The sequence below is a fragment of the Lathyrus oleraceus genome, chromosome 2 (assembly GCF_024323335.1).
Source record: "Lathyrus oleraceus cultivar Zhongwan6 chromosome 2, CAAS_Psat_ZW6_1.0, whole genome shotgun sequence".
Lineage (NCBI taxonomy): Eukaryota > Viridiplantae > Streptophyta > Magnoliopsida > Fabales > Fabaceae > Lathyrus > Lathyrus oleraceus.
Genome location: NC_066580.1, coordinates 128,540,337 through 128,567,652, shown reverse-complemented (window position 1 = coordinate 128,567,652; position 27,316 = coordinate 128,540,337). Strand labels below are relative to the sequence as shown.

The window sequence follows — 27,316 nt, the reverse complement described above, 5'->3', positions numbered from 1 at the left end:
CACCGAAAGTTTCCATTGAGGTGTTACCTCTTATTCCTACTTGGCACATCCATGTTTGTGAACAAAAGTGAAACATATGTCAATGTGGTCTACCTTAAGTACTTCATAGAATTGATAGTGATTCATGAGTACAACTGGGAAGTTTCCTATTTGGTCTACCTATACTCGAAGTTGGGCGAGGTTGTCTATGGAAGACAAAGCAGGTGAAAGGGAGTTGCACGCTGCTTACGATAATTTATTGTTACTAATATTTTCATAATTCATTTGTTACACTCTTTTTAATATAGTATCTGAACCATTTTCAAAGATGGATCATCTCCTACTTCCCTCGCATCACCGCGTGGGAAGTTGTGTCTACCCACAATGAGGATTGGCCACATGTTGCCGCATTTATCCCGTACAGAGAGAATAATAAGGTCGAGATATTCAGAGTATATCTTAATCGTCATGTATATGACGTTTGTATATGCCCATACATGGGTCACCGTGAGACGCGCCTGTTTCACGTCATTTCCTTATACTCCAGATTAATGGCGTGTGGGTCATCTCTTATGTATCTTTATCTTCCCGAGCGAGTGATGTGATAGTTTGTCTATTTGCAAATTATTTTGAGACTCACCTATGAGTCTGCTCCTCCCACACTTAGTCGTATATATTTTGATATAATTTCGATAGTCACTTGGTACCAGAGGAGTATCGCAGGGTGCCAACTCCTTTTGAGTGGGATCTATATGACGGCTACATGAGATGGTTTTATAGGGTGTCAGACCTTATCATGACACCAGACACTTCTGAGAGACTACCTAAGTCAGCTAATCAGGAGGTACTTAAAGCTAGGAATGACCATAACAAAGACGTGTCGGCAGTCTGTCGGCGTGTTTTGGAGATGAGTAGATTAGGCATAAAGGAAGGAATCTTTAGGATGGCAGTCTCCAGTTGACCCTCGTGGAGAACAGGATTGTTAAGTTACAGAATGACGTGCAATACAGGCGGATGAGAAGGCATAGGGGTTAGACATATCCATTAGTTTATGTTAGATGTATTGTTTTTGTATTTTTGGACAAATATTATGTACGGTCTTGACTTTTTGGATTTACTTTAATTAATATATGAATTTTTACTTTCATTTAACTTTAATATAACTCGAGTTTACTTTAATATAACTTGGCCTAAAAAAATTATAATGTTGTGACAATGGTGCTGCTCTTAAACTATTCAGGGGATATTTCACAAATGTATCTCCGGATACATCCAAATAACCTATGGAGATGTATCTTCATAACATATTTTGTTCATAATGGGATGGGTCTCAGAATAACGCATTCTAGTGTGATTTTGGATACGTCTGAATATGTAACTTCGAACGCGTGAAGAGAATTTTCGGATTTCCAAATGTATGGGATGCACACATAAGGGTGGAAAGAGAATCCCCTAGTTTATTACCTTTTGAGATCATCTTTTTTTTTAAACAACAATTTATTAAACCAAACAAAACAAATTACAAATGGGCCTTAGGTCCGTTTTGTCCACCTAGTTTAACATTTTGGTCATTTTCTCTTTTTTATGTATTTTTTATAAATATGTCTCTACCTTATAGCCGTTAATATGTTTGATTAAAAAAATTTATACATGATTTTTTTTTTTGGATTAATGTCATAACTCATTATCCTCTCTAAAATTTTGTTTCCTTCTTTCTTTTATAACCAAATTTTTCTATTATACAATTTCTTTTTCTTCAAAGTTTAAATAATAAAATAGTATAGTTAGATTCCATTTGTTTGCATACACATTACACAATGATAACTGAATTTTGTTAATATTTTAAACTATTAACTTTAACATTTTTGTTAGGCTAAATACCCCTTTTGGTTCCTTTATCTCTATCCCAAATTTCATTTTGGTCCCTCAACTTTAAAAAAGAATGATTTCATATCTTATCTCTTCAAACAGCGCCACATTAGACCCTTTTGTTAGGTTTGTTAGTAAAAAAAAAGACACTTGACTGATATCTGACGCTGATGTGGATTAAATATTCTTCGAGATAGAATAAAGATTAGAACAAAATACTGAAATGTTGAGATGTACGATTTGGATTTTGATTTCCATTTTCAGAGCAATTTGCTTACCTCAACTGATACTGCTACAACATCAAAGTTCTTCAAAATTAAAAAGTAAAATCTGGGTTTAAAGCAAATCTAGGTTTGAACCAATATGCAAAAAAAAACTTAAAGACCAAAACCATGAGACAAGTTGGGTTGTCATCAACAGCAAGAACACACATACCCACGGGAAAACGATTAATGACCCCATCTTCATCCCTCAAATTAACCTTTTGATTCTCCACAACCATCTTCAGAGAATAACACAATTAAAACACCAAACACTTTTTCAGAGATCAAGTGAATAAAAATTCAATCTTGGAATAGAAATTAAATAAAGAAAAGGGTAACAGAATCGAAAGTGATGAATCTGAAACTAACAAAACATAATAGAGAACTTTATCTTGCATTTTATCATATCCAGGTAAACATGTCACTCTTTCATTTGCTGGCCTGATTTCACCCTTATCTCTTACTTCTTCCTCTTTTTACAATTGTATTTTCTCTCTCTTTGTTTTCAACCGTTCTTTCATCTTCGTATTTTTCCTTTTTTATTTCTGCAATGGATATCGTCCACCACCGGAATCATCTTCAGAGTTCTTAAGAATCAAATAAATGAAAGCTCTACTATTGTTATTTATTGGTTTTAAGAATCAAATAAATGAAATAGCTACTACTGTTATTTGTTGGAAATGAAAGAGGATTGGGATTTAAGGTCCACAACTTGTTCCTTAAGAATCCATGATGGTCAAAAGAACCAAGATTTTAGAACTGTATATGGATTAAAATCTATCTAAGCTAAAATACATATATATCCATAATGGATCCACATCTCTACTACTTTTATTAGTCTGAAATCATTGCTCTACTATTATTATTAACCTGAAATTGCATAAGCCATAACACATATTATCCTTGAAGAGTTTCATAAATATTGATTCACTTTAGCATTTAATGCATCAACAAAAATTAAACATATATTTATGGTTGAATAGCAATTCTTCTCCATGTTCATTTTTCCTGGATGTAACTTATCCTCCATATAGATACACAACAAATGAAAATCATTCTTAAATATAATTAGAATTTTTATCCAAATTGTTAGGGCTGATACACTTAGACGAGGGAGGAATGAGAGACAAGGGAGAATGAATAGTAATTATATTGAATTGTTAAAATTGAATTACACTATACATGTATATATACAAGTAGGTTACTTGTAACTCAAGTAACTAATCATAAAAAATTAACGAACTTTCTAACCATGTAACTAATTGTCTTAGATTATATCACATCATACCCCCTTATAATCCGAGTTGCTAAACACAAGCTAATCGATATGAACTATTCCTAATTTCTTTCTCAAAGTTAGGATTTTGTGGATCTTCAATCCTTTGGTGAAAATGTCGGCCAATGTGCTTCACTCTAGTAATGCCTTACTTCAAGTTCATCTTGATTTTTCTTATCCATTATGGAGTGAAATCTAACTTCAATGTGCTTACTCCTTCTATGCAAAACTGAATTCTTTGCAAGATTGATGGTTGACTTATTGTCAATCTACAACACCAGAGGTTTATTTACTTCGACCTCTATCTCATCCAATACAAATTTGATCCAGATTGCATGATAAGCAGCATAAGATCTTGCTATATACTCAACCTCACACGATGGTAATGCCATCATATGCTGATTTCACAAGCACCATGAGATAGGGGCACCATATACTTGAAATAAATAACTAATTGTGCTTCTTTGATATTTCATATCTCCACACCAATCAACATCTAAATAGCAATTAATCACAGCTTTTTTGCTTTCAGAATCTCGTGAAAACAAGAGTCCACAGTTTATTTATCCTTTAGGTATATCAGGATTCTTCGTGCATCATTCATGTGTGACACCTTTGGTCCATCCATGTATTTTCTTACAAATTCGACTGAGAAACATATATCAGATCGGCTATTGCACACATACCTCAGAGATCCTACAATTTGTTTGAACAAAGTGACATCGACCTTGTCCTCTTCTCCATGCTTTTCTAGTTTCAGATTAGTTCCAATAGGTGAGGATGCATGATTCGAATCATCCATACTAAATCTCTTGAGCATTTCTTTGACATACTTCCTTTAATGCAACATCATACCTTGCTTGGTAATTTGAAATTCCATGCCTAGAAAATACGACATGTTTCCCATATCCAAAATTTCAAATTACCTCTTCATCAGCTCCTAGAACTTCGATAAGTTCTCCATGCTATTTCCAGTTACTAGCAAGTCATTGACATATAAGAAGATGATGGTTATATATTGTGCCATGAAATGTACATAAACACCATAATCAGACCTGTATTTGATGAATCTCAATTCGACTAAGTATGAGTCAATTTTCTTGTTCCATGCCTTAGGTGCCTATTTGAGACCATAAAGAGCTTTGTGCAACTTGTACACTTTCCTTGCTTCCTCTTGTATCATAAACCCAGGAGGTTGTGTGATATACACGAATTTATATAGGGGACCATTCAAATATGCTAATTTCACATCTAAGTAAAATGTTGACCATCTTTGCTTGCATGCCAAGGCTACCACCAATCTGACATTCTTTATTCTTGCTACTGGTGCATATACTTCAGAGTAGTCGAGTCCTACTCTCTGAATAAATCTTCAAGCTACTAGTACTTGTATAGAATATTGAACCTCTTTCCTCTCGACAATCCTTAACTCATATTCCTCCAACGAACCAATAAAATCTTTAAGTTTCAAGGTTTCAAGATTGTTGGATTCTTGAATAGCTGCGATAACATGATCAAAGTGGGAGGTTAATGTACATATTACCTTCTCAACTATCATCTTATCAGTTAGGACTTCACCACAACATTTCATGAGATGAACAACATTCTGCACCTTTGAGACATAACCTGCAAACTTTTCATTTTCTCTCATCTACAGTAACTCATATTGTCTTCGCAATTTCTGCAATTTAACAACTTTAACCTTCTCACCACCTTCATAATACTTGACAAGAATACGCTATGCCTCCTTCGCCGATTTAGCATGAGAAATCTGATCGAAATTCTTCGTATCTATTGAATATTGAATATAGAATGCAACCTTGCAATATTTCTTCTTCGCATCCTTGTGAGTAACTCTATCAGCGTCATTTTCATTTTGGACAAGCTCAGGAACGCCATTAGTAACCACTTCTAGAGTTTAATTCAAACCATTTCCATCAAGAATTGGAAGAGAATTGGGAATACCATTGCTACCATTCATCTTTGCAGCAAACACAATTCACGATCCCGGAAACACGACCATCGACGTGCAGTTCTTGAATTCACGATCAAGAAAATGAACCAGAAGCTCTAGATACCAATTTGTTAGTGTTGATGCACTTGTGTGAGGGGGGAAAGAGAGCTAGAGAGAGAGAGAAAGAGAGAGAGAGAGAGAGAGAGAGAGAGAATGAATAATAAATGTATTGAATTGTTAAAATTGAATTACACTATACATGTATATATACAATAGATTACTTGTAACTCAAGTAACTAATCATAACAACCTAACTAACTTGTTAACCAAGTAACTAACTAACTTAGATTATATCACAAAACAAATGATATGGTACATTGATGGATCATAAATGAAAAATAGATAGGAATATGAAACCAATTGATGAATGAAAAGTGAGAATTTGGATATGAGTGAGGAATTTAGAGCTACCATCAAAAGAAGAGATGGTTTGTACTTAATACCTACTGCTCATGTTCCTTTTCTGGTAAGATAAACCATACAAGAAAAAGCGATAAGTATAACCTTGAATTTGTTTTTCTACATTTGGTTTTGAAATAAAGCTTTGTTCATCTTTATTGGGTTTAGTAGGATCTCGGGAATTTCTAAATGTGTTATTCCAAATTTTGTAACCGCGAAAAAGATTATGGCAAAACGGTATTGGCAGATGCAGATACTAATGTTGTTATTGTTATTCAAACTAACATTGTTTCAACATTTTTAGTATGTTTATCTCTCGGGGAATAAAAAAAAACATCGTACCATTTCCCTTTTGTCTAAATCCTTCAGTCTTAAAAATTTCAGTGTGACCATTCATCCTCTAAAAGCTCAAAGGATGAAGGATGTCATTTAGACTCATCCATTCACTAGTTGGATAAAAGGTATGTCACCAATGGTGCCTCAACCACCAATACATATTCTTGTGGAGGCATTTTCATGGATAAACTATAGGTTATGCTGGTGGTTTTGACGAGAACATGTGTGTTGGTTCAACCTTCTATGCCAAGTTGATAAGAGATATCACATATATTGTGATAGCTTTTTGCAATAACTGGTAACTTTTTGTTTGAAACAGATTCAACCCTAGTGCTTCTTGATTTCAAGTCCTTCAAACTTTGTCTAAGAAACAAGCAGGCTAATTATTATTATTAGAGATTGTCTAGGAACACAAATTTTTTGGTTTTTCATATATTTAGAGAAGAGAACCAAAGATACTTTAACTAAACTAGGTTTAACCTTAACTTCATATATTTTTTGGAACGAGCTTCTATCTACTCTTATTCACTATTATAATAGAAATGGGAATGACTTGTCAAATTATAGTTTTAGGGTTACTCTTTCCACTCTTATGTGTGCTCCTCTACCACTATGAAAAACCATGATTGTCCCTAGAGTTCGGATATGCATCTTCGAACGTATCTTTTTAATTCATTTCTCAGACCAAATTGAAGAGACACGCCTATTATGCCAAAATTTAATCCGGAGATTTATTGTTGGATGTGTTGGATATGAATCTCCATCTATTGTAAAGTACCTTGAACTAACAACAAGAGATTTATTCACTGCTCATTTTGTTGATTGTCATTTTGATGAATCAAATTTTCCAGCATTAGGGGAAAAGAATAAGAAGCTGGAAAAAGAGATCAGTTGGAATGAATTATCATTATCTCATCTTGATCCTCGAACAAAATAATGTGAACTAGAAGTTCAAAAGATAATTCAGCTGCAAAACTTAGCAAATCAAATACCAATTGCATTCATTAGTCCAAAAGGTGTGACTAAATCATATATACCAACTGCAAATGCTCCAATAAAAATTGATATCCCTGTTGGACAACCCAATGAGTCTTAGCCACGTCTGAAGCGTGGCAGACCAATCGGTTCCAAAGATAAAAATCCTCGAACAAGAAAGGGAGCTAAGAATAAAGATGGCCCAAGTGAGGATATAGAAAATCTAAAAGAACCTTCAGACATAATAAACATTTCATATCTAGAAGAGATTGATCAGGTACCTGAAACTCATGAAAATAAAGAGATTTGGATAAATTATGTTCAAAATGGAATACAATAGAACTGAAACGAAGTCGACATTGATGATGTTTTTGCATAAAATATATTGCTAAATGAGATAAATGACAAAGAGGATCAGGAACCAACCTCTATCAAAATTTGTAGACAAAGTGAGGACTGGCCAAAATGGAAAGATGCAATTGAAGCATAATTAAACTCACTCTACAAAAGACAAGTTTTTGGACCTGTAGTCTGAACACCTCAAGATGTGAAGCTAGTTGGATACAAATGGGTTTTCATACAAAAACGAAATGAAAAAAATGAAATTGTGAGATGCAAAGCTCAACTTGCTACTCAAGGATTTTCGCAAAGACATGGAATTGATTTTGATGAGACATATTCACCTATAATGGATCCAAGCACTTTTCAATATCTAATAAGCCTTGTAGCACATGAAGGGCTTAATTTTCACATGATGGATATTGTAACAGTTTATCTGTATGGTTCACTTGATAGTGAAATTTACATGAAACTCCCTAAAGGGTTCAATATACCAAATGCACACAACTCTAAATCTTGAGAAAGCTACTCCATAAGATTAAACAAGTCTCTCTATGGGTTAAAACAATCTGAACGAATATGGTATAATCGTCTCAGTGAATATTTTCTTGGAGAGGGATATACAAATAACTCAATTTGCCCTTGTATTTTATAAAAAGATCAGGAAAGGAATTTTCAATAATAGTTGTTTACGTGGATTACATATCTTAGTGCAATTGGAGCACTAATGTACCTTGCTAATTATACACGTTCTGACATATCATTTTTTGTCAATCTATTAGCAAGATAAAGTTCTTCACCTACACTGAGACATTGGAATGGAGTCAAACATATACTTCGTTACCTTAGAGGTATAATAGACATGGGTTTGTTTTATACCAAAGTATCCAGATTTGAATTAACAGGTTATGCAGATGCAGGTTACTTGTCAGATCCTCATAATGATAGATCACAATCAGGTTATTTATTTACATGTGAGGCCACAACTATTTCATGGAGATCGGTGAAACAAACCATAACAGAAACATCATCTAATCATGTGAAACTTTTAGCATTACATGAGGAAAGTCGAGAATGTGTTTGGTTGAGATCCTTAATTCAACACATACAAAACACTTGTGGTTTATCTTCTAAAAAATAAATACATCGACCATATATGAAGATAATACAATATGCATCGCTCAATTGAAAGATGGTTACATTAAAGGAGACCGGACAAAACACATTTCTCCAAAGTTATTTTTTTACTCATGATCTTCAAAAGACTGGTGATATAAGCATCCAACAAATTTGTCCATGTGATAATCTTGCAGATCTTTTCACAAAGTCACTCCCAAGTATAATTTTTAATCAACTAGTACAAAAGATTGGCCTTCATCGAAGAAATGATCGTTCAGATGAGGGGAAGAAATGAAAGGATATTGTACTCTCTTTTTTTCACTAGATTTTGTTTCACTGGATTTTTTTAGTAAGATTAACGAGGCATATCCTCAATGGACATCCAATGGAGAGTGTTACGAACAAAGATAAAAGTGGATGTTCATCCGTATTCTTCTTTTCATCTTCTTATTCCCTATTAATAGCTGTGATTTTCCATCTCCCTAAGGTCCTATAAATAAGATCCACATTACAATGTAAAATGTACTTTTGAAGAAGATAATATAATATTACTTTCTCTCTTCTCTTCCTCTCTTTGATCTCTATGTTTTTCTATTTAGTTTTATAACAAAAAAAGAAATAATATGTGAAAATCAATACTTAAAACATTTCTCGTTAAAAGAAAAACCACTTTTTTTTAAATCTACACATATTTTTAAATTACATCATTCTATTATAATTTTCTTTTTTTAAACGACACTCAATAATCATCAAACCGTCATTCCTAAACATAGTTACCTCATCCAACCTAATATTTGTCGTCGTTATTTAACTTAAAATTAATGTACTTATTTTTTTTCAATTTTTTTAAATTAAGTTATTATTGAATTAAATATATTATTTTGTTTATTTTTATATTATATCCTATTAATTTATGTATTATAAATTATTTGAGTTTTATTTTAGGTATTATATTCTGTTATTTTATTTTTGAGGTTAACTATTTTATATTATTTTATTATAATAATTTAAGTTATTCAAATTAATTTTGAATACAGTAGAAATTAAGTTTATTGTTATTGTGTGTATTATTAATTTTGTGGTATTAAGTTTATAATTAATTTTTTAAATATTTATTTTACTTATTTGTGAACTTATGATCATATATGACTTATGTATAAAATTTAATATTATATTATCAAATTATTTAATAAGAAGTTTATAGTAGGGATTTTTTTAAATAATCTATTTTTCAATTAAAATGCTAAAATAATTATTTTTTCAAAATATTTATTGAAATAACCATATTTCGTGAAGCATGCGTCAGTTGGACTAACACATCTATTTTGTCATTGAGCATAGGCGCCAATGCAATTGGCGCATGCATGCAATGAAGTCAATGCAATTGGCGCATACTTACTATATATCATGTGTATGCGTCATTGCATGTGGCGCATGTTGTATATAATTTTTTTAAATTTAAAATTTTATATTTATAAATAAATAAAATAAATAGGTAAATGAAATATAATTATTAATATTATAATATAAAGTTAAAATACATAACAATTGACAAGAAAATCAATGACTCACACGATTGAAACGCCCATCTGTTCCACATTCTTGTGCTTTAGCCTGCCTTTGAGGTCTCCCACGATTTCCCTGAGGTGTTTGGGGTCTTTGAGTGCTGACATGATGCAATGGTGGCTGGTGTGAAGGTCCAGCGGTATTTGACAGATTTGTCATCATTTTTCTCCAATAGTCGGGGGTTGTCGCCAACGGTGCTGCCGTAATTGAGTTCGGTGCCCATGTTTTCATAGTTGGGTCGTTGTGGTTTGGTGGTTTGTGGACGGTATGGTTGCCTGAATTGGGACATTGAATCGTTTTGGAAACTAAGCAATGGTTCCTATGGTGTATTAAAGTCAAACAATGGTTGGGTGTTGTGGCGATGAGATGTTTGGGTGTTCATAAGTGGGGGCTATGATGGCATGAGGTTGAATCGTATGAATCATCCATTGATAGGTAAACCTAACAACATATAGACATCCTCAAGTGTGATGGTACACTCACTGAAAGGAAGGTGAAATGTGTGGGTCTCGGGTCTCCATCTTTCTAACAAAGCAAGAATAAATTTATAGTCAACTAAGTATGAGACTATGTTGAGTAGATTACCAAAACCGCATCCTCGAAGATATGGTTCTATTAAAGGATCGTGTGGTACATATTTATGTACATGATATAGAAATCTCTTTGGGTCCTAACAAAACATAGTTAAGAAATAAGTAAGAATAAGTAATAAAAAATATAGACATTTTGTTAGGAAATAAGAATAAGTAATAAATAATATAGAATAAGTAATAACATACAAATGTCGTAATATTATTGATTGTTCCTCGATGTTCATCACCCATGGTCAATAGAGACATATTGTTGCAGATGGGTTGAGTGTTGCAGATAAGTTGAGTGTTGCAGTATTTATAGATGTGAAAGTAAGTTGAGTGTAAGCTTAAGGGTAAGTTGCATTCACGGGAAAGTTTATTTTGCATGTGATGTATGTGAACACGCCATTGGTAAGGGTGCATGAATGTCTTTTTGCATGTGAACATGCGCCATTGGAAAGGGAGCATCAATGTATTTTTGCAAGTGATGCATGTGAACAGGCGCCATTGGTAAGGGCGCATGCCTTGTCTTGTTAGAGCAGGGGAATCCTACAGGGAATCATGCAGGGCGCATGCCTTGTCTTCTGCATGCAAGATTTGTGGCAGATATTCTTGTAGTTTGAACCCTAGGCTTATGCATATAAGATTATTATTATAAGCCACTACAAATGGAGCCTAAGTTATATCCATATAGCATGCGCCAGTCCCTTTGGCGCATACCTTGAATTATGGTTATTCAACATTTACCCTATTTAACTGCATGTTAATATGTGATTAATGCACTCACCATCAAACACTAAACTTGCATCTTACAAAAATGTCTTTATCACCACATTACATTATCAATGCCCATACCAATGGTGAAATATTTGAGTATCAGTTATTCGGTTTTTGTTTTCGTAACATAGAAGTAACTTGGTTTACAATAAATAGACGATAAAATTTTTCACATTTGAAACAAAGAATAGAAAATAAGTTGCAGTGTAGTCAGGTGGGACAAATCATCTACAAAAATCCGGTGTTTTTTGCAGACAACCAAGTAAAGTTTTATCAGTTGAAGATTCGAGATGATGACGATGTTCCCCATATGTTTCTCAGTCATTAACAATCTGGGTTCAATGATATTGAGTTATATATATTAACACAACAAAATAAATTATCTCAGTTCGTTGTTCTGTCACAAGTGTTTTGTGAAATTGATGACGACGAACAAGCTGAAGTTGATGTTGTTGACGAGGAAGAAGAAGAAGATGAGTTATTGGTTGATGAAATGGTGAACGATGAAACTGTCAACCACCAGCAAGAGTCATTACCAGCTAGTCATGTATATTGTCCACCTTGACACATGACAAGCTTGAATTTGGGTACATATGAACCTTCGTCATATATATTTTACAATCCTTATGTGCAAATTCAAAGATAATTGAAAAAAGGAGACAAATTTCGCACAAAAGAAGACTGTGTAAGGGCCATTAAAAATTATCACCTGGAATTATCAACTGATTATAGGGTTGATCGAACTAATGCAATGAGGTATAAGATGTATTGTCGAAATGAGCTATGCCTATTCTAATTGTCAGCATCTTACCGGAAAAGAAGTGATTCTTGGGAGATAGGTTCTATGGGTTCAGTTCACACATGCTTAATCACGAACCCAATGCAGGATCATTGCAAACTCAGCTCTCAGTCAATATGCGATGAAATTTTGTTCGTCATTAGCGATAATTCGTTGTTAAAGGTGAGTACAATAATCTCGCATATTGTTAAGCAATACAACTATATTCCATCATACAGGAAAGCATGGATAGTTAGGACTATGGCAGTTAAAAAAGTGTTTGGCAATTGGGAGGAGTCATACGAAGAACTTTCAAAATGCTTGGTGGCACTTAAGCATTATGATCCAGGGACTATTGTCAGTTTGGAAACATTGTCGGCTATACCCCAGACGGGACTTGTGTTAGTGGTAATGACATATTCCACTGACTCTTCTGGGCGTATCAACCATGCATCAAAGGTTTTGCTTTCTGTAAACCTATTATACGAATTGATGGTACATGGTTATACGAGAAATATAAAGGAACGCTACTGATGGCAGTGGCACAACATGGCAACAACAATATTTTTCCAATCGCTTTTGCACTAGTTGAAGGGGAGACTACTGGGGGATGGAGTTTTTTTCTAAAAAATATCCGATTGCATATTGCTTTTCAACCTAACTTATGTTTGATCTCAGACAGACACCCTTCAATAGTGAGTGCCTATAAAAACATAGATAATGGTTGACAGGATCCTCATTCGACGCATGTCTACTGCATTAGACATATAACTCAAAATTTCATGCGGGATATCAAAGACAAAACATTGCGGAAGAAGGTTGTCAATGCAGGCTATGCATTAACAAAACCTTCTTTTAAACACTATCGTGAAGACATCTGATTGTCAAACACAGATGCAGTAAGGTGGATCGACAATATTCCATTGGAGAAGTGGACTAGGGCATACGACAACGGTCAACGATGGGGCCACATGACAATAAATCTTGTGGAATCAATGAACTTTGTCTTCAAAGGCATCTGAAGCCTACCTATAACCGCTTTAGTGCAAACAACATATTTTAGGCTAGGGGCACTGTTTGAGATCAGGCGTTCCAAATGGAGTTCAGCGTTACAATCTGGGCAGTTATTCAGTGATGCTTTAATGAAATTCATTAAAGAGGAAGCGGCCAAAGCTAACACACATGTGGTCACGGTGTTTGACCGTACTAAAGGTTGGTACAGTGTTGTTGAGTCAATGGATCACAATGAAGGCATGCCGAGGGGACACCATCGAGTGGAACTAGATAGAGGTTGGTGCAACTGCAGAAAATTCCAAGTCTTTCGTATGCCCTACTCTCATGTCATAGCGGCATGTTCAAAGGTTCGACAGGATCCTTCCAACTTACTATCCGACATTTACAAAGTCATAAACCTTTGCAATATTTACAAAATTAGCTTTTTGGTGGTAGCAAAAGAAGACTACTGACCTGCATATCAAGGGGACATTCTCTGGCATAATGAAATAATGCGAAGAAAGAAAAATGGCCGCCCAAACAGCACTCGTATTCGAACCGAAATGGATACGGTGGACAAAATGGTTAGATTATATAGTTAATGTCGTCAGCCCGGTCATAATCGTACTAATTGTCTCAGTGTTGGAACAAGCACAACAAGATAATTTTAATTGTAACTCTTTTGCTTTATATTAAAAACAACATTCATTTCATATGATAAGCAGAAAAAATACAATAATTAAACAACAACACAAGAAACTACAACAAATAAAATAACATCACAAACAAATACAACACATAAACAACATAACTATGCGATTACAACCATCAAAACAATTTTGTGAGAAGTATACATCATCCTGTGAACGTCTCTGTCAGTTTTAATATTGACCTAGAAACGAACTTCTCCATTTTGGTTGAACGTCGTATCAAGTCATTGAATTCTTCTGATCCTTTCACCATTTGCAATTTCTCTATCTAACCAATAGTTCAAGGTCTTGTTAAGATGTTCGAACGTATCTACATTCCAAAGTCGAATCTTCATCGCAAGCTGCACTGCTGAAAAAACTAAATCGGCATTTCTCTTGTGAATATAAGGACACAAATATGAATATGAAGACATTTTAAAGAAAACTGAAGGAGGTTGAAGGAAAATGGAACGAGAGGGTAAGAAGTTGTGTGAAAAATCATGGGAGGTGATGTTGTGTATTTATATATGAATGGTGGAGCAGTAACCACATGCATTGGTGCACACGTATAAGGGAATATGCATGCGTCATTGCATGTGGCGCCTACACATGCATGCGTCACTCCTAATGGTGTTTTGGTCATGGATGTGCCAGTGCATGTGGCGTCAATGACTAACATTTTCATTGGGTGCGTCAATGCAACTGACGCTTAGGTTAGATGTTTTATGAAAGATGGCTATTTCGATAAATATTTTAAAAAAATTATTATTTTAGTATTTTAATTGAAAAAATCAATTATTTAAAAAATTATAATAGATTTTAATGACAATTCTTGTCGATTTGACCTTTAGCCCAATTTTTAAAATATTGGATGTAAGAGATAAGTTGTAGAATAATTATTTGATTATATATTAAAAAAATAAAGATTAATGCATAACAATTAAATTCAAAAGATATTTGATAATGTTAAAATAAAAATATATTAATTTCAAATAATTACATATAAAACAATTATAATATATATATATATATATATATATATATATATATATATATATATATATATATATATATATATATATATATATATATATATATATATATATATATATATATATATATATATATATATATATATATATATATATATATATATATATATATAAAGCAAACATTCAATTATTGGGAATACTAGGTACTCCAACTCAATAAACAAATAACACCACCACGTGGTTTTACAGCCACATACACCACATCCTGTTCCCTTTCCGACTAATATTACACACCAACCAAAAATTGTGTTGCATAAAATTTGAAATTCACCTATATAGCCAATATTTGGTGCCAGTTAGTGATTGATAGTATTGATTTGATAGAAATAGGTATAAATTGGCTTAGAATAAATTCCAACCGCCCAAATTCATATTTCTTTGTCATTAGCTTATGATAGGATAAATTTGAACTAGTGTTTTTTTTCTTCCGAAAATCATATTATGTATAATAAATGTCTTTGATTTTGCAGTGGATTGTTTTTATGGTTCCTCTAAAAGATTTTCTTCTGTCAATGGTAATTTCTTTCGGTTAGATTTTAGGATATATTTGAATTGATTGAAATGGATGTAATAAAATGGAATGGAGTCAAATATGTGTTTGTTATATTGTTTGATTTTATAAAAAATAAATGAAAATAAATGAAATATGATAAAATTCATTGTATCTAATATTAATTATTTTAATCTATTTTTTATTTCAAGTAAATTGAGGTGTATTCAATAAACGGAATCAATTAATATCACAATTTCAATTTTATCCTGTAAAATTTTACTTTTATTATTTATATTAATGTTTTTTATGTAAAGAATTAAAATGGAATACAAAAATTATAATATTTTCCGCTCGGTGGATATTAATTCTGTTATGTCAATATTCCAACAATAAAATGCATGTATGTACTTTATGTTCTGCTTCGTTGGATAGGGGTATACGTTATTCTATAGTTTTGAATTATTTAATCAGACCTTCAAAATAGTGTTTTGATTTGGATATTTATATAACATTTAGTTGTTTTAGTATATATTATATATTTTTTTCTTTTAAAAGAATCATTGTGGTTAGAAAAACGTATAGAAATGGTATAAATAATATTTAGAAAAGATAATAATGTAAATTTTTAGTGTGAATGTGCATTGCCTGGGCAGTACAAGATTTATTCTTGTTTCATATTCAATTAATTAGTTATAATACAAGACAAAATTTTAAATACAAGATTAGATGGGTTTTCACAATTTCAGTTTGTTTTGATTATTTGATTTATTTTTGTTTGGATCTTTTGAATGGAACTTGAACATTTGATCTTATGTGTGTTTATTGAATGATGATGCTCGTAATTCATTCATTCTTGTTAAGTTGTCATAATCAAAACTTTTGAAAGGTATTATTAATCTGCATAATACATAGAACTACACTATATCTCTCTTTTCAATGATGACAATGCATCTTTTAAGAAGGTGGTAAAACATAAAATATAGAATAAAAAATTAGAGTTGTTAAGCTCTCCCTCACATACAAAGAGTGTGGAAACATGTGTTTGCAGATTATTGATCAAGGAAGCTCTCTTAAAGATGAACATGTTATTTTTTTTATGATGACAACTAGTATTTAATGATCACTGCAAAGATCCTCTAATAATGGTATTCTGCTAGAATAAATCTCAAGTCTCATCTCGAAGAAGAAATCAAGCAATTATCTGTATGACTGAATTATGTAATAAGTCTTGAAATTTTATAGTGTGAAAGAGAGGGAGTATGAAAGTTCGCCCTATTGCGTATGAATGCACAATATGTTGTAAAAGCATAAGAATTTTTTTCCGTAAAGTTATGCGCTTAATCACACACCAAAAAACAAATTTTATAACTTATTTTTCTTAAGAAAATATTTCTAAAATGCTTTAAAATTATGCCAGTTGAATTGAGAGTTGTCAGAAGAGTTATGGACAATTTTTTGTACTTGCCAATCATTGGGACTTATATCTCATTGATTGGATTAGTGCACAAATTCACCTTAAACGTATATGACAATGTCTTAATAATTGCTATATGTTTTTTCTTTCTTTTTAAAACTTTCTAATCGATTAATTTTAGGTCATCAGTCGATTAAAGCATAATGCCAATAAATTGACTCATTAATTTTGGTCACTAAAATTTTTATTTTTTGTGTTAACCTTTAGCCAATAAATAGAGGTATTTTTCCTCATATTTTAACATCTAAAATAGTGAGATCTCATATCTCATTTGTCATTCTCTCTCTAAAAAAATTATCAATTTCTCTCACTTAGAAATCGAGAAAAGTCATTTGCAAATGAGGTATCTTTGTATTTTTGGAAGGATAATATTGTAAATTCACCGACTAATATTTTTACCTTGGTTGAATAATTTATTCAATTAGAGATTTTTTATTTGGGCTCGAAAACCTTTAAAAATTTTGGTTTGGGAATTTAATTATTAAGTTGTTAGTTCGATTCTAAGACTCAACCCATTCAAAAGCTTTCATCAGTTCGAGATCATCCATATAAAATCTCATATTGGTTTGTGGTTATCCCGGTAAAAATCTATGTTTGGTTTGTAAGTTCAACCCTATTAAAAGCTTGCTAAAGTTGAAGATAAGCCAGATATAACATCTGATACGTTTGTGGTCAATCCGTCAAAAAATCCTAGTTCAGTTTGTGAGCTCAACCCAATTTAAAAGTTCATCTTGGTTTGAGATAAATCAGTGTAGAATCTCAATTTAGCTTGAGAACTACTCTCATTTTTTAATTATAATCCTACTTAATAAATATTATACGTTAATTTTTGTCACCTTATTAGAATGTCTCTATATTTTTTAATGGCAAGTTTATTATTTTTATTATTACTATGAATCAAAATTCTTTTTTTTATGTGTTTTATTTTTTACTTTCATTTATTTTTTATAATAACTTAATTGTTTTATAAGTTGTTGTGTTTATTGTTGTATAATTGTATTATATGAGTTATATTATCTAAAATTTAATTTTTTAAATATATTATCAGAGTAGTTGAATCATCAAGATGAAAAAATAATTCATCATATAATGATTCTATGATATTTATTAATATTTTATTTGCACTTTAATATATTTAGAGTATTTTAAGTATTAGAATATGTTTGAATAAGTTTTAGTTTTTAATTTTTTAAAAATATTATGTAAATCAATCTTAGCAAATATTTTTCAAGAAAAAATAAAAAAAATTCAAAAATTGTTTTAAAATTATACAATATTGCAAATTTGTCATTAATAAAAATTATATCACTTTTTCTTATTTTTTTCTCTTCACAATTTCCAAAACTAAAAACCAAAACATCTAAAATTATTTTAGTTTTTTAGTTTTTAAAACTCTTAACTAAAGAATAATTTTCAAAAATAATTTTGTAAAATTAGGTTACCAAAGTTTTATTGTTTTTAAATTTTAAAAATTAAAAAACAGTCTTACAAAACCAAATCAAACATATCTTAAATATTTTGTGTTTGGTTAATTATATTTTTTATGAATCGACAATTTTTTTTTCTTTTTTATGAATACTAGTTTGTTTTTATTTTATTTAGCATGAGTAATATAATATTTTAAAGATAAAAAGATAAATTAGTTTTAGAATCATGTTAGCGAATACCTCGGGACATTTTTTAAGGATATCAAATATAAAAAATATTTTTTATAAAAGTTAATTATTTTAATTTTCAATATATTGAATAAACGTATTTCCAAAAAATCTTACCACTTTACGCTCTTAAAGAGTGACTTTAGGACATCCGTTAGTATTTTCCTTAATTTTAAAATCATTCCTTAATTTTCCTTAATTTTAAAATCATTTTCCTTAATTAAAAATTCTTTTTAACCCTCCCTCGCCCTCTTTTAAATCAAACATATATTTAATTAAAAATCTCTCACCTCACCTCTCCTACGCTCTGCTTTAATAAAACCTCTCAACTTCTCTCCCTTATGTTGAATCAAGCAAATCCTTAAGATTTTTTCAAATACATTAAAGAACTTTTTAATATTTTCATAAAATGTTATATTTTTATTAAATTAATTTTATAAATATGTTGAAAACAGTCTCCTGTAATAATTAATGAACACAATTGAGAAATAATAATTATTTATACGTGATAATGACATTAATTTTTTTTTAAATAGTAATTTTAAAATTTAATAGTTAAAAATTTTTGATTTTGAATATTTTAATTTGAAGGGTGAAATTTTTTTGAGCCATGTGGGACATGTGTGTTAAATATATTAGACTAAATCAAAGAAATCCTGATTCAAACTTATGACTCCTTTTTTTACAAAGAATAAGAATTTTGGGTCTAGATCCTCTCCACCCATGGGAGAGTCCAGGAAAATCTGATGTTATAAATAAATTAAATATTAAAATATTTAAAATAGATTTAAAGGGTGTGGATTTAACACACGAGAAAAATGAGGAATTCCCACTAGAGGAAATCCAATCCCAAGAATTTCACTGGTAAAACTCAATGACCATAAAATTTATCTTTTCAACATGGTAAACTCAAACTCAATGACCATGAAATTTATCTTTTCAACATGGTAAAAACTCTGAAGGTGATTAGTGGCTCTGACATTTTTTCTTTGTATGATGAACCCAATGCAATAGAAAAGAACAATGGGTATTCAAGCATAAGCAAAGCCCCCCATTCTTGAAAGTATAATTCTATCTCAAAACAACATTTTGGATAGTGTTGTTGTCAAAATAATCAGTATGTTGAAATGTGAAACTGTCGAAATGAAGACGAGATGTGTTAGATTAGTTAAAAATTATTTTGTGTATAAATAAGAAAGTACCACATCATTGTAATAAAGCGAAGTTGGATAGAAAAGATTGAATAAACTAATAAAGAGGAACTCTTAAAAATTCTTCTTCTTTTCTCTAAAATCTTAATTTCTCCTTTCTTTTCCCATTCATCCTTTCCTTTTCTTCTTTCAATAACTATTATGCAACGATATCATCCGCTATCAATATTGATCAATTCACTCGAGTTAAAAATAAAAAACAAAAAGAATAATCAATAAAAAAAAATTGATTACTAAAAGAATTTTGCAAATTTCCAACACCATGAATTTTTTGGCATGCCAAGTGCAAGACTATATAGTGACTACTAAAGGGTTCAGAAAAAAAGGCTAGAATCGAAACAAAAAGATTGATAGTTTCAATTGCAAATTTCAACTCTATCAACTAGTGACTAGTAAGATCGTTGAGCTATATATGTAATAGCAAACCTGTTGTGTCATATATTGTTGGGTTGGTTAATAGATTTGTTGAGCAACCAATGCAGTCCCAAATGAAGGGAAAAAAATACCATGAGTTCCAAAATAAACAAACATTTAAAGAAGATATTGCTGTCAATAGATATTGTTTCTCAAACCAAAACAAACAAAAAAACCACTACAAACAAACATCTATTTGCCGACACTTTTCACAAACAAATCGAAGAACACTGTTCAGTAAACACAAATCATCACAATCATAATTACACTAAATACACTTAACATGTGAAGTTAAAGTATATATGAGTAAGCATATAATCTTGACCCAAAAAACACCTGTCCATCCAATTACATTTTTCGCAAAACAAAATCTTTAAATCACTTTTTTTATTTTAAGAATTCTTTTTATCAAAATAGTTGGAGACGACCCCACCAACTCAAATATCTGAGTCATCAGAGACCGCGTGAGACTGAGTTTGATCCTGATGCGACGTCGTTGCATTTGCATCACACAAATGAGGCCTCAATTTTTCCCTCCACACATTCTCAAAAGCAACCGCGTCCCCACCAAACCTCTTCACCTCAACCACAACCAGCTCAGCCGTTAACCGGTAAACCTCAACTCCAATCACCAAATCCCCATTTTGCCCCTCTATCTCCACCCCACACTCCTTCTTCTTCCTCACCACTAGTCCCTCCGCCTTCGCCGCCGCCTCAGCCCTCTCGACAACCTTCCCCGGTAGCTCCCTCAACATAAACCGCTCCCCTTCACCCAAACCGTCACCAATCAATCTAGACAAATTCAACCCAGACGAGAAAAGCGATATTATATCAAACGCATTCAAATCCACCGTTTTATCCTCTTCCTCACCACTAACCTTCTCCCCAAAATCAAAACCCTCTTCATAAATCTTCACCTCCTTATACCCTTTTCTAAACCAAGGATCTCTCAAAATCTCATCAACAGTTATCCTCGTCTCTGGATTCGTATCCATCAACCGCGATAAAAACCGCCGTAGATCCGGCGAAAACCACCGCGGACACTTAAATTCCCCGGTGTATATCTTCCTATACATCGCCATCAAATTCGGATCGTTAAACGGAAGATAAGCAGCAGCAAGAACAAAGAGAATAACACCACACGACCAAATATCCACCTTAGCACCGTCGTAACCTCTCTTCGCTAAAATCTCCGGCGCCACGTAAGCAGGTGTTCCGCAAAGCGTGTGCAACATCCCATCCACACGAATTTGCTCTTTCACCGCGCTTAATCCAAAATCCGAAACCTTCAAATTCCCCTGCAATTAGTTACAAAATAAGATTAACCTAACAGAATAAGATTAACTAACTGAGATCATTATTGACAGATAACTGAATTGATTAGTTAGATCTACTTAAATTCAGCTTAAATTAATTGAAGAAGAATACAATGATTATAACCTAAAGTTATTGAACAATACCTTATCATCGAGTAAGAGATTTTCAGGTTTCAGGTCACGGTGGAAGATGTTGCGGTTGTGGCAGTAACCGACGGCTGAGATGAGCTGTTGAAAAAGGCGACGCGATAGATCTTCGCTGAAACGGCCTCTACTAGAGATTTTCGCGAAGAGTTCTCCGCCTTTAGCGAATTCCATGATAAAGTAGATTTTCGTTTTGGTGGCGAGAACTTCCTGAAGCCTAACGATGTTAGGGTGCCGGAGACGACTCATGATTGAAATTTCGCGTTTCACGTTTCCGGCGAGTCCTATCGCGTTGATTTTCTTCTTGTTGATAACTTTCACAGCCACGCTCTGTCCGTTTTCTAAGTTTCGCGCGTGGTAAACTTTCGCAAACGCGCCGCATCCTAGGAGCTTACCGAGTTCGTATTTTCCGAAAAGTGCGGTGGTGGCTTCCGCCGTTGACGGCAGCTGTTCGATGTCCGGCATTTGGTTTTGTGCTGTTGTAGATCGAGCTCTCTGGTGAGAGAGCAAGATCGATGAATAATGTGATTGCGAAATGTGAAGTTTTTAAAGTGTTTTGAATTTCGGTGTGATTGAGAGGCTTTATCAGTTTTGGAAATTACTTAATAATATTTTTTGGAACAGAATATGCGAAGCTTCTTACGGAAAATTATGCTCTTGTTTTTGAATTAACTGGGTTTGGTCGTAGCGGAGTTTGAAATGGAAAAATTGTACTGTAGAAGGTTTGGGAAACTTTTAAGGATTTGTTTGGCTATTTATTTGTGGATTATTCACAGCTGCGTTTGGGAGAGAAAATGAAAAAGTGATTTTTGTTTTCCTTACGCGTGATATTTGAGGATTGTTAGGTGAGGATTATTGCTTTAGTCAAGTTATCTTTTTATTTTATGTTATTTTTGGTCAAAATAAAAGTTACTAATACTCTATCTATGGGCGTTTCAAAGATTTTAAATTTACTTTTAGGATTTGGGTTTTAATTTTTTTATGTTTATTTAAATTGTTTCTAGATATTTCTTTTTATATTGAGAATTTAATTAATACATAGTTTTTTTTTATATAATAAGATGTTGATTTTATATTCTCATGAAAATAAAAAAAAAATCGCCCATAGTCTATCACTTACCATTATTTTAATTTTTTATTTATTATTTAAAATTTTAAATTAAATATGTTACAAATATTCTTTAAAAAGTAAATTATTCGTCAAACACATATATAAGGATAAAATTTATAATAATAATATCAATGAGAATAATATTTTCAAAAAAACAAACACATCCATATTTATAAAACAATCCAACAATATTTATGGTTAATAAAAAATGACTCCTCATTTCTTATTTATAGTATCCATTAATTCTTTTATACATATTAAGAAAAATGATATTATTATAAATATTTGTAATATAGAGATAATTATTATTTTTGTAAATAAATATTACATAAATGAAAGAAAAATGCAAAAGAAAAGATGGGGTTAAAACCTAATCCATTAACAAAAATTAGTTAAACCAAGTTTATCCCTTAAGAAATCATCATTCATACTAATAGAGATGAATTTCCACTGAATCATATCTTGAATGTAAAAATATACATTTGTTACGATTAACACAATTATTGTTTTTACGATAGATGCGAGACACCTTGAAATGGAAGAACCTAATGTCATGAAGATAATATTTCCATTTGGATAGAAACTTTTAAGGGACAATTGTAGTATTAGTGAATGTTTGTATGACAAGTATATAATCACTTTCAAAAAAAGTAGTTTCATCATCTACTAGAAGCATGCATGCTCTATAGCTAGAATGATATCTATAAATTCAACTTGGAAAAGGTCGTGATATCTAGATTTGTTGAGAATGAACCTAAGTAGGTGGCAAACGAATCACAAAAAACTCATCCATATGTTACAAGTTCAGGATTCCCTCGAGATGGCGCATTTGTGTTGTGTTTAACCTAATGAGGTTTGGGATACTTCTAATTGATTTACATAATGCATCGTATAGAAGGGTTAACATTTGATAACAGAGTTTTCCATGATAATGAATTCATGCATCATTAGTACATATGTCCCTTGAAAGAGGTACATGTGCTATGAATTTAAAATAATTATGTCATTGAGTTCATTTCTAAAGCTTATTTGAGCATCGTTGAATCTTAGTTGATTTCTCGTGTGCCAAGTTTTCCTGATGATTAAGAAAATAATTTTAATAATCAAATTCTTGAGTTGTACACTCCAACCTCGATTGATAATGCTGTATATGCCTACAAAGGTAGTTCGATCAAGATGCATGCATAACAAGAATTTCAATCATATCCAAAATTGCAATGTGTGTCTACTTTAAGAAGAGGCATTAAGGATTTTCCAAGTCATGAATGCAAATGGAGCCTCTAGAAACCACTGTAACTCCTCTCCTTCTAATATTATAATATGTGAGAAACACATTATGCATTAGTCTCCGTGAGATAAGAGATTTTGAAGGCTAACATGTAGGGTTTCCAGATGATTTTGACCCAACTAAGTTCTGCATGATCATTACTATGACATTTATAAACATCTTTGAATACAAGATTTACATTGCTTAAGATTTTCCAAATTAGAGTGTCTTTATCGATTACCTAAAGAGGGATAGTGATTTTGAGAATATCATATGTTATCTCGGGTGTAAAGGTGGTAAGTTTCTCAAGAATGTTTCAAATATTGTCTTGAATTAGTTCTTGGATAATAGTAGTTTACATGTACTTAAGTTGATATGGAAGGACAATGGAGTCTTTGATTCTATAACCTAACTAGTTGTCGTACCAAAAACATACGTCTTTTCCATTCTCTATTTCCAAATGATATGATCTTCAATATCATTCAAAGAAATTCATTAAATCAAACCATATTAAGGAAGATATGTGATGCTTAATAAGTTGCTTGTTCTTGAATTATATGATTATAAGAGCAGTAACCCATAATTTGTTGGTTATCCAAGAGTGAGACATCCTATTTTATTAATGATCTTGATTTTCCACAGACCAAGTCCACTTGTAGAGATAAAAGTGCAAGCTCTTTCCCAGGGAATAGTGACATGTTTTCTCCTGTCAATGTTGACTATCCATATGAAGTTTCTAATGGATTTGTCTAATCTATTCAAAAAGGGAATAGACACTCGTAAATTTTGAGATTATAAAGTCACATTGCATGAATGACTAATCTAACTAGATGAACATGGCTCATTCTGAAAAGAAGATTCCTTTTTTACGTAGATGGTAGTTATTTCCTTGTCAGAGATGGCCTGAAGATATATGACTTTGAGTCTGCCTTTAAAGATATAGGTACTCCAAGATAGTTAAAATGGGGCATGGTCAATGATAAAGTGAAACAATGTAGATAATTTGTTGATTCTAGTATGGTTAACTCCTTATCCTATTATATTGCTCTTGGGAAGGTTGATATGTTATCTTGAGTTTTATCCATAATGTTGAAGAAGATTATGGATGCTTGTTGAATTTAACTAATTGACTTTGCAAATAATCATGAGATCATCAACAAAGAAAGTTGCAATGAATGATAGTATTACATGAAATTATGCAGTTAATTCTTCCTTGCTTCACCAATTTAGATATTTTTCTATCGAGAGTTCCATCTATAATGCAGATGAGAAGGAATTATATAGAGTCTTCATGTCTCACATCTCGAGAACAATTAAAAACCTTACAACTTTGCCATTGACGAGAACATATAACTTTGTTGATTTGAGGATTATGAGAATTTAGTTGCAAAAAATAAAGTTAAAATCAAAATATCTTAGAACTTTGAGAAGAAAATATTAATCAAGGGTGTCAAAAGCTTTCTTAATATCAATTTTCAATGTCATGTTACCTCCAAAAGATAACATATCTAACAAGTTAATTTTCTCTAGTGTTATACAAATGCATTCAAATATATATATATATATATATATATATATATATATATATATATATATATATATATATATATATATATATATATATATATTATATATATATTTGTCTCTAGCAAATCATATTTCGTGTTTTGATATGATTTTGGGAGCAATGATGGTTAACACTCTCTGAGATTTATTCTCCACCAAGTTAAAAATCTCATTATAGCATGAATCATTGATGAGACGTTGAATTATTCCAAATCATATGTAGATTTTTTGACATTGGTATGCACATTACCAAGTTAAGAATCTCATTATAGCATGAGTCATTAAGTAAAACTTGATTGACTTCAACTTTATGGATAAAACATAGATGCGGCATCCAGGTATTTTAATTTTCCAGTTTTCATATACAACTCCTCTACAGGTATTATTCAAAATCCACATCTTTTAAAACTTGGATGAGTTAAAAAAAATCAATTATGTTCATATCAAAGGTAAGAAGGAAATGGTGATGATGAAAGTGGTTTTTGGTTAGTATGCATAAGTTAGTGGTACTTCAAACATCAATTCATTGTTGGTTGCTTATTGATCTATCTAATCTAATGACAACATGAGCCTCTCCTATTCCACCATTCGTCCAAGTGAAAACAATATCAATTGTTTAGAAACAAATTAGGCTATTAGCACTTTTCCAACTCAAAAACTCCTCAATATAAGTTTTGTTACGAATGCAAGGACCAAAATTTTTTCATGAGCTTTTAACATTGCATTAAAATCCCCTATGATGCACCATTGGTCAGGATTGTTCTTACTTAGCTGTGACCACAAGTTTATTCTTTAAACATAAGAAGTGTTAACATAGACTGCTGCAATATAAAATTTCTTATGATCTACTTCAAAATAAAGTAATATGTTGCTCAAATAGGCATAATACCCCAATCAAGACCATGAGAACATAAGGCCCACGAAATACTACAAAAAACGTCTATCACAACGGTTGGAAAATGGATATCACCATGTTGGACCAACCGTTGTGAGGTAAGGTGTGATTATATGTATGATGCTTTCCACCACGGACGTGCGACCCTGTATATCTACGTAGCGTGCTACCTACTACAACAGTTATTTTAAACAACCGTTGTGATATCCTTTAATGTAACATATTTAACAAAAAAATTGCTAAATTGTTGTAATATATAGACCTGATTTTATTATATATTATGTGGAATGTTTATTTCGTCAATGCTCACTAAACATATAACCTTTCAATCTGCACTAGAATATTATAATATAACAAATTAAGTTATATTAGAAGTACAAGTTCATGTTTAATGATAGACAAGAGTTCTTCAACACCTTATCCGTATTTTGTTCTTTGACAGTAAGAACTTGGTTTAGTGATCCTATTTCTTCAACCGCCCCTACCTTCACCTCTAGTTCTTTTTACAAAATATTATCTACTTTGCAAATAATATTAGAGGTGGAGAGAGAGGCGGTTAAAGACCTACAATCATTAAACCAAGTTCTAACTGTCAAAGAACAACATGCAGTTAGCAGTGTGAAGAATTCCTGTCAAGAATTGAATATTTACTTGTTTTCTAATACAACTTTATCTATCATATCATAATTTTCTAATGCAGTTTGAAAAGTTATATATTCGGTAACGGATTGGAAAAATACTCAAACCACATAATATATAATAAACTCATATTTT

General features: G+C 31.9%; 1 protein-coding gene across 1 annotated transcript; it reads right to left on the bottom strand.

Annotated features, from left to right (window-relative positions):
* Nucleotides 1-20,481: 20,481 nt before the first annotated feature.
* Nucleotides 20,482-22,513, bottom strand: LOC127118450 (CBL-interacting serine/threonine-protein kinase 11). Its single transcript, XM_051048657.1, has 2 exons — nt 21,704-22,513; nt 20,482-21,541 (listed from the first exon to the last, which is right to left on the bottom strand). The coding sequence occupies exons 1-2, from the start codon at nt 22,166-22,168 to the stop codon at nt 20,681-20,683; spliced, it is 1,326 nt and encodes a 441-aa protein (XP_050904614.1). The 5' UTR covers nt 22,169-22,513; the 3' UTR covers nt 20,482-20,680.
* Nucleotides 22,514-27,316: the final 4,803 nt, after the last annotated feature.

Bases quoted from the DNA above. Each gene is read 5' to 3' on its own strand.
- LOC127118450 (XM_051048657.1), bottom strand. From the start codon at position 22,168: ATGCCGGACATCGAACAGCTGCCGTCAACGGCGGAAGCCACCACCGCA. The intron at 21,542-21,703 runs GTATTGTTCAAT...AACTAATTGCAG, and splicing joins ATCTCTTACTCGATGATAAG to GGGAATTTGAAGGTTTCGGA.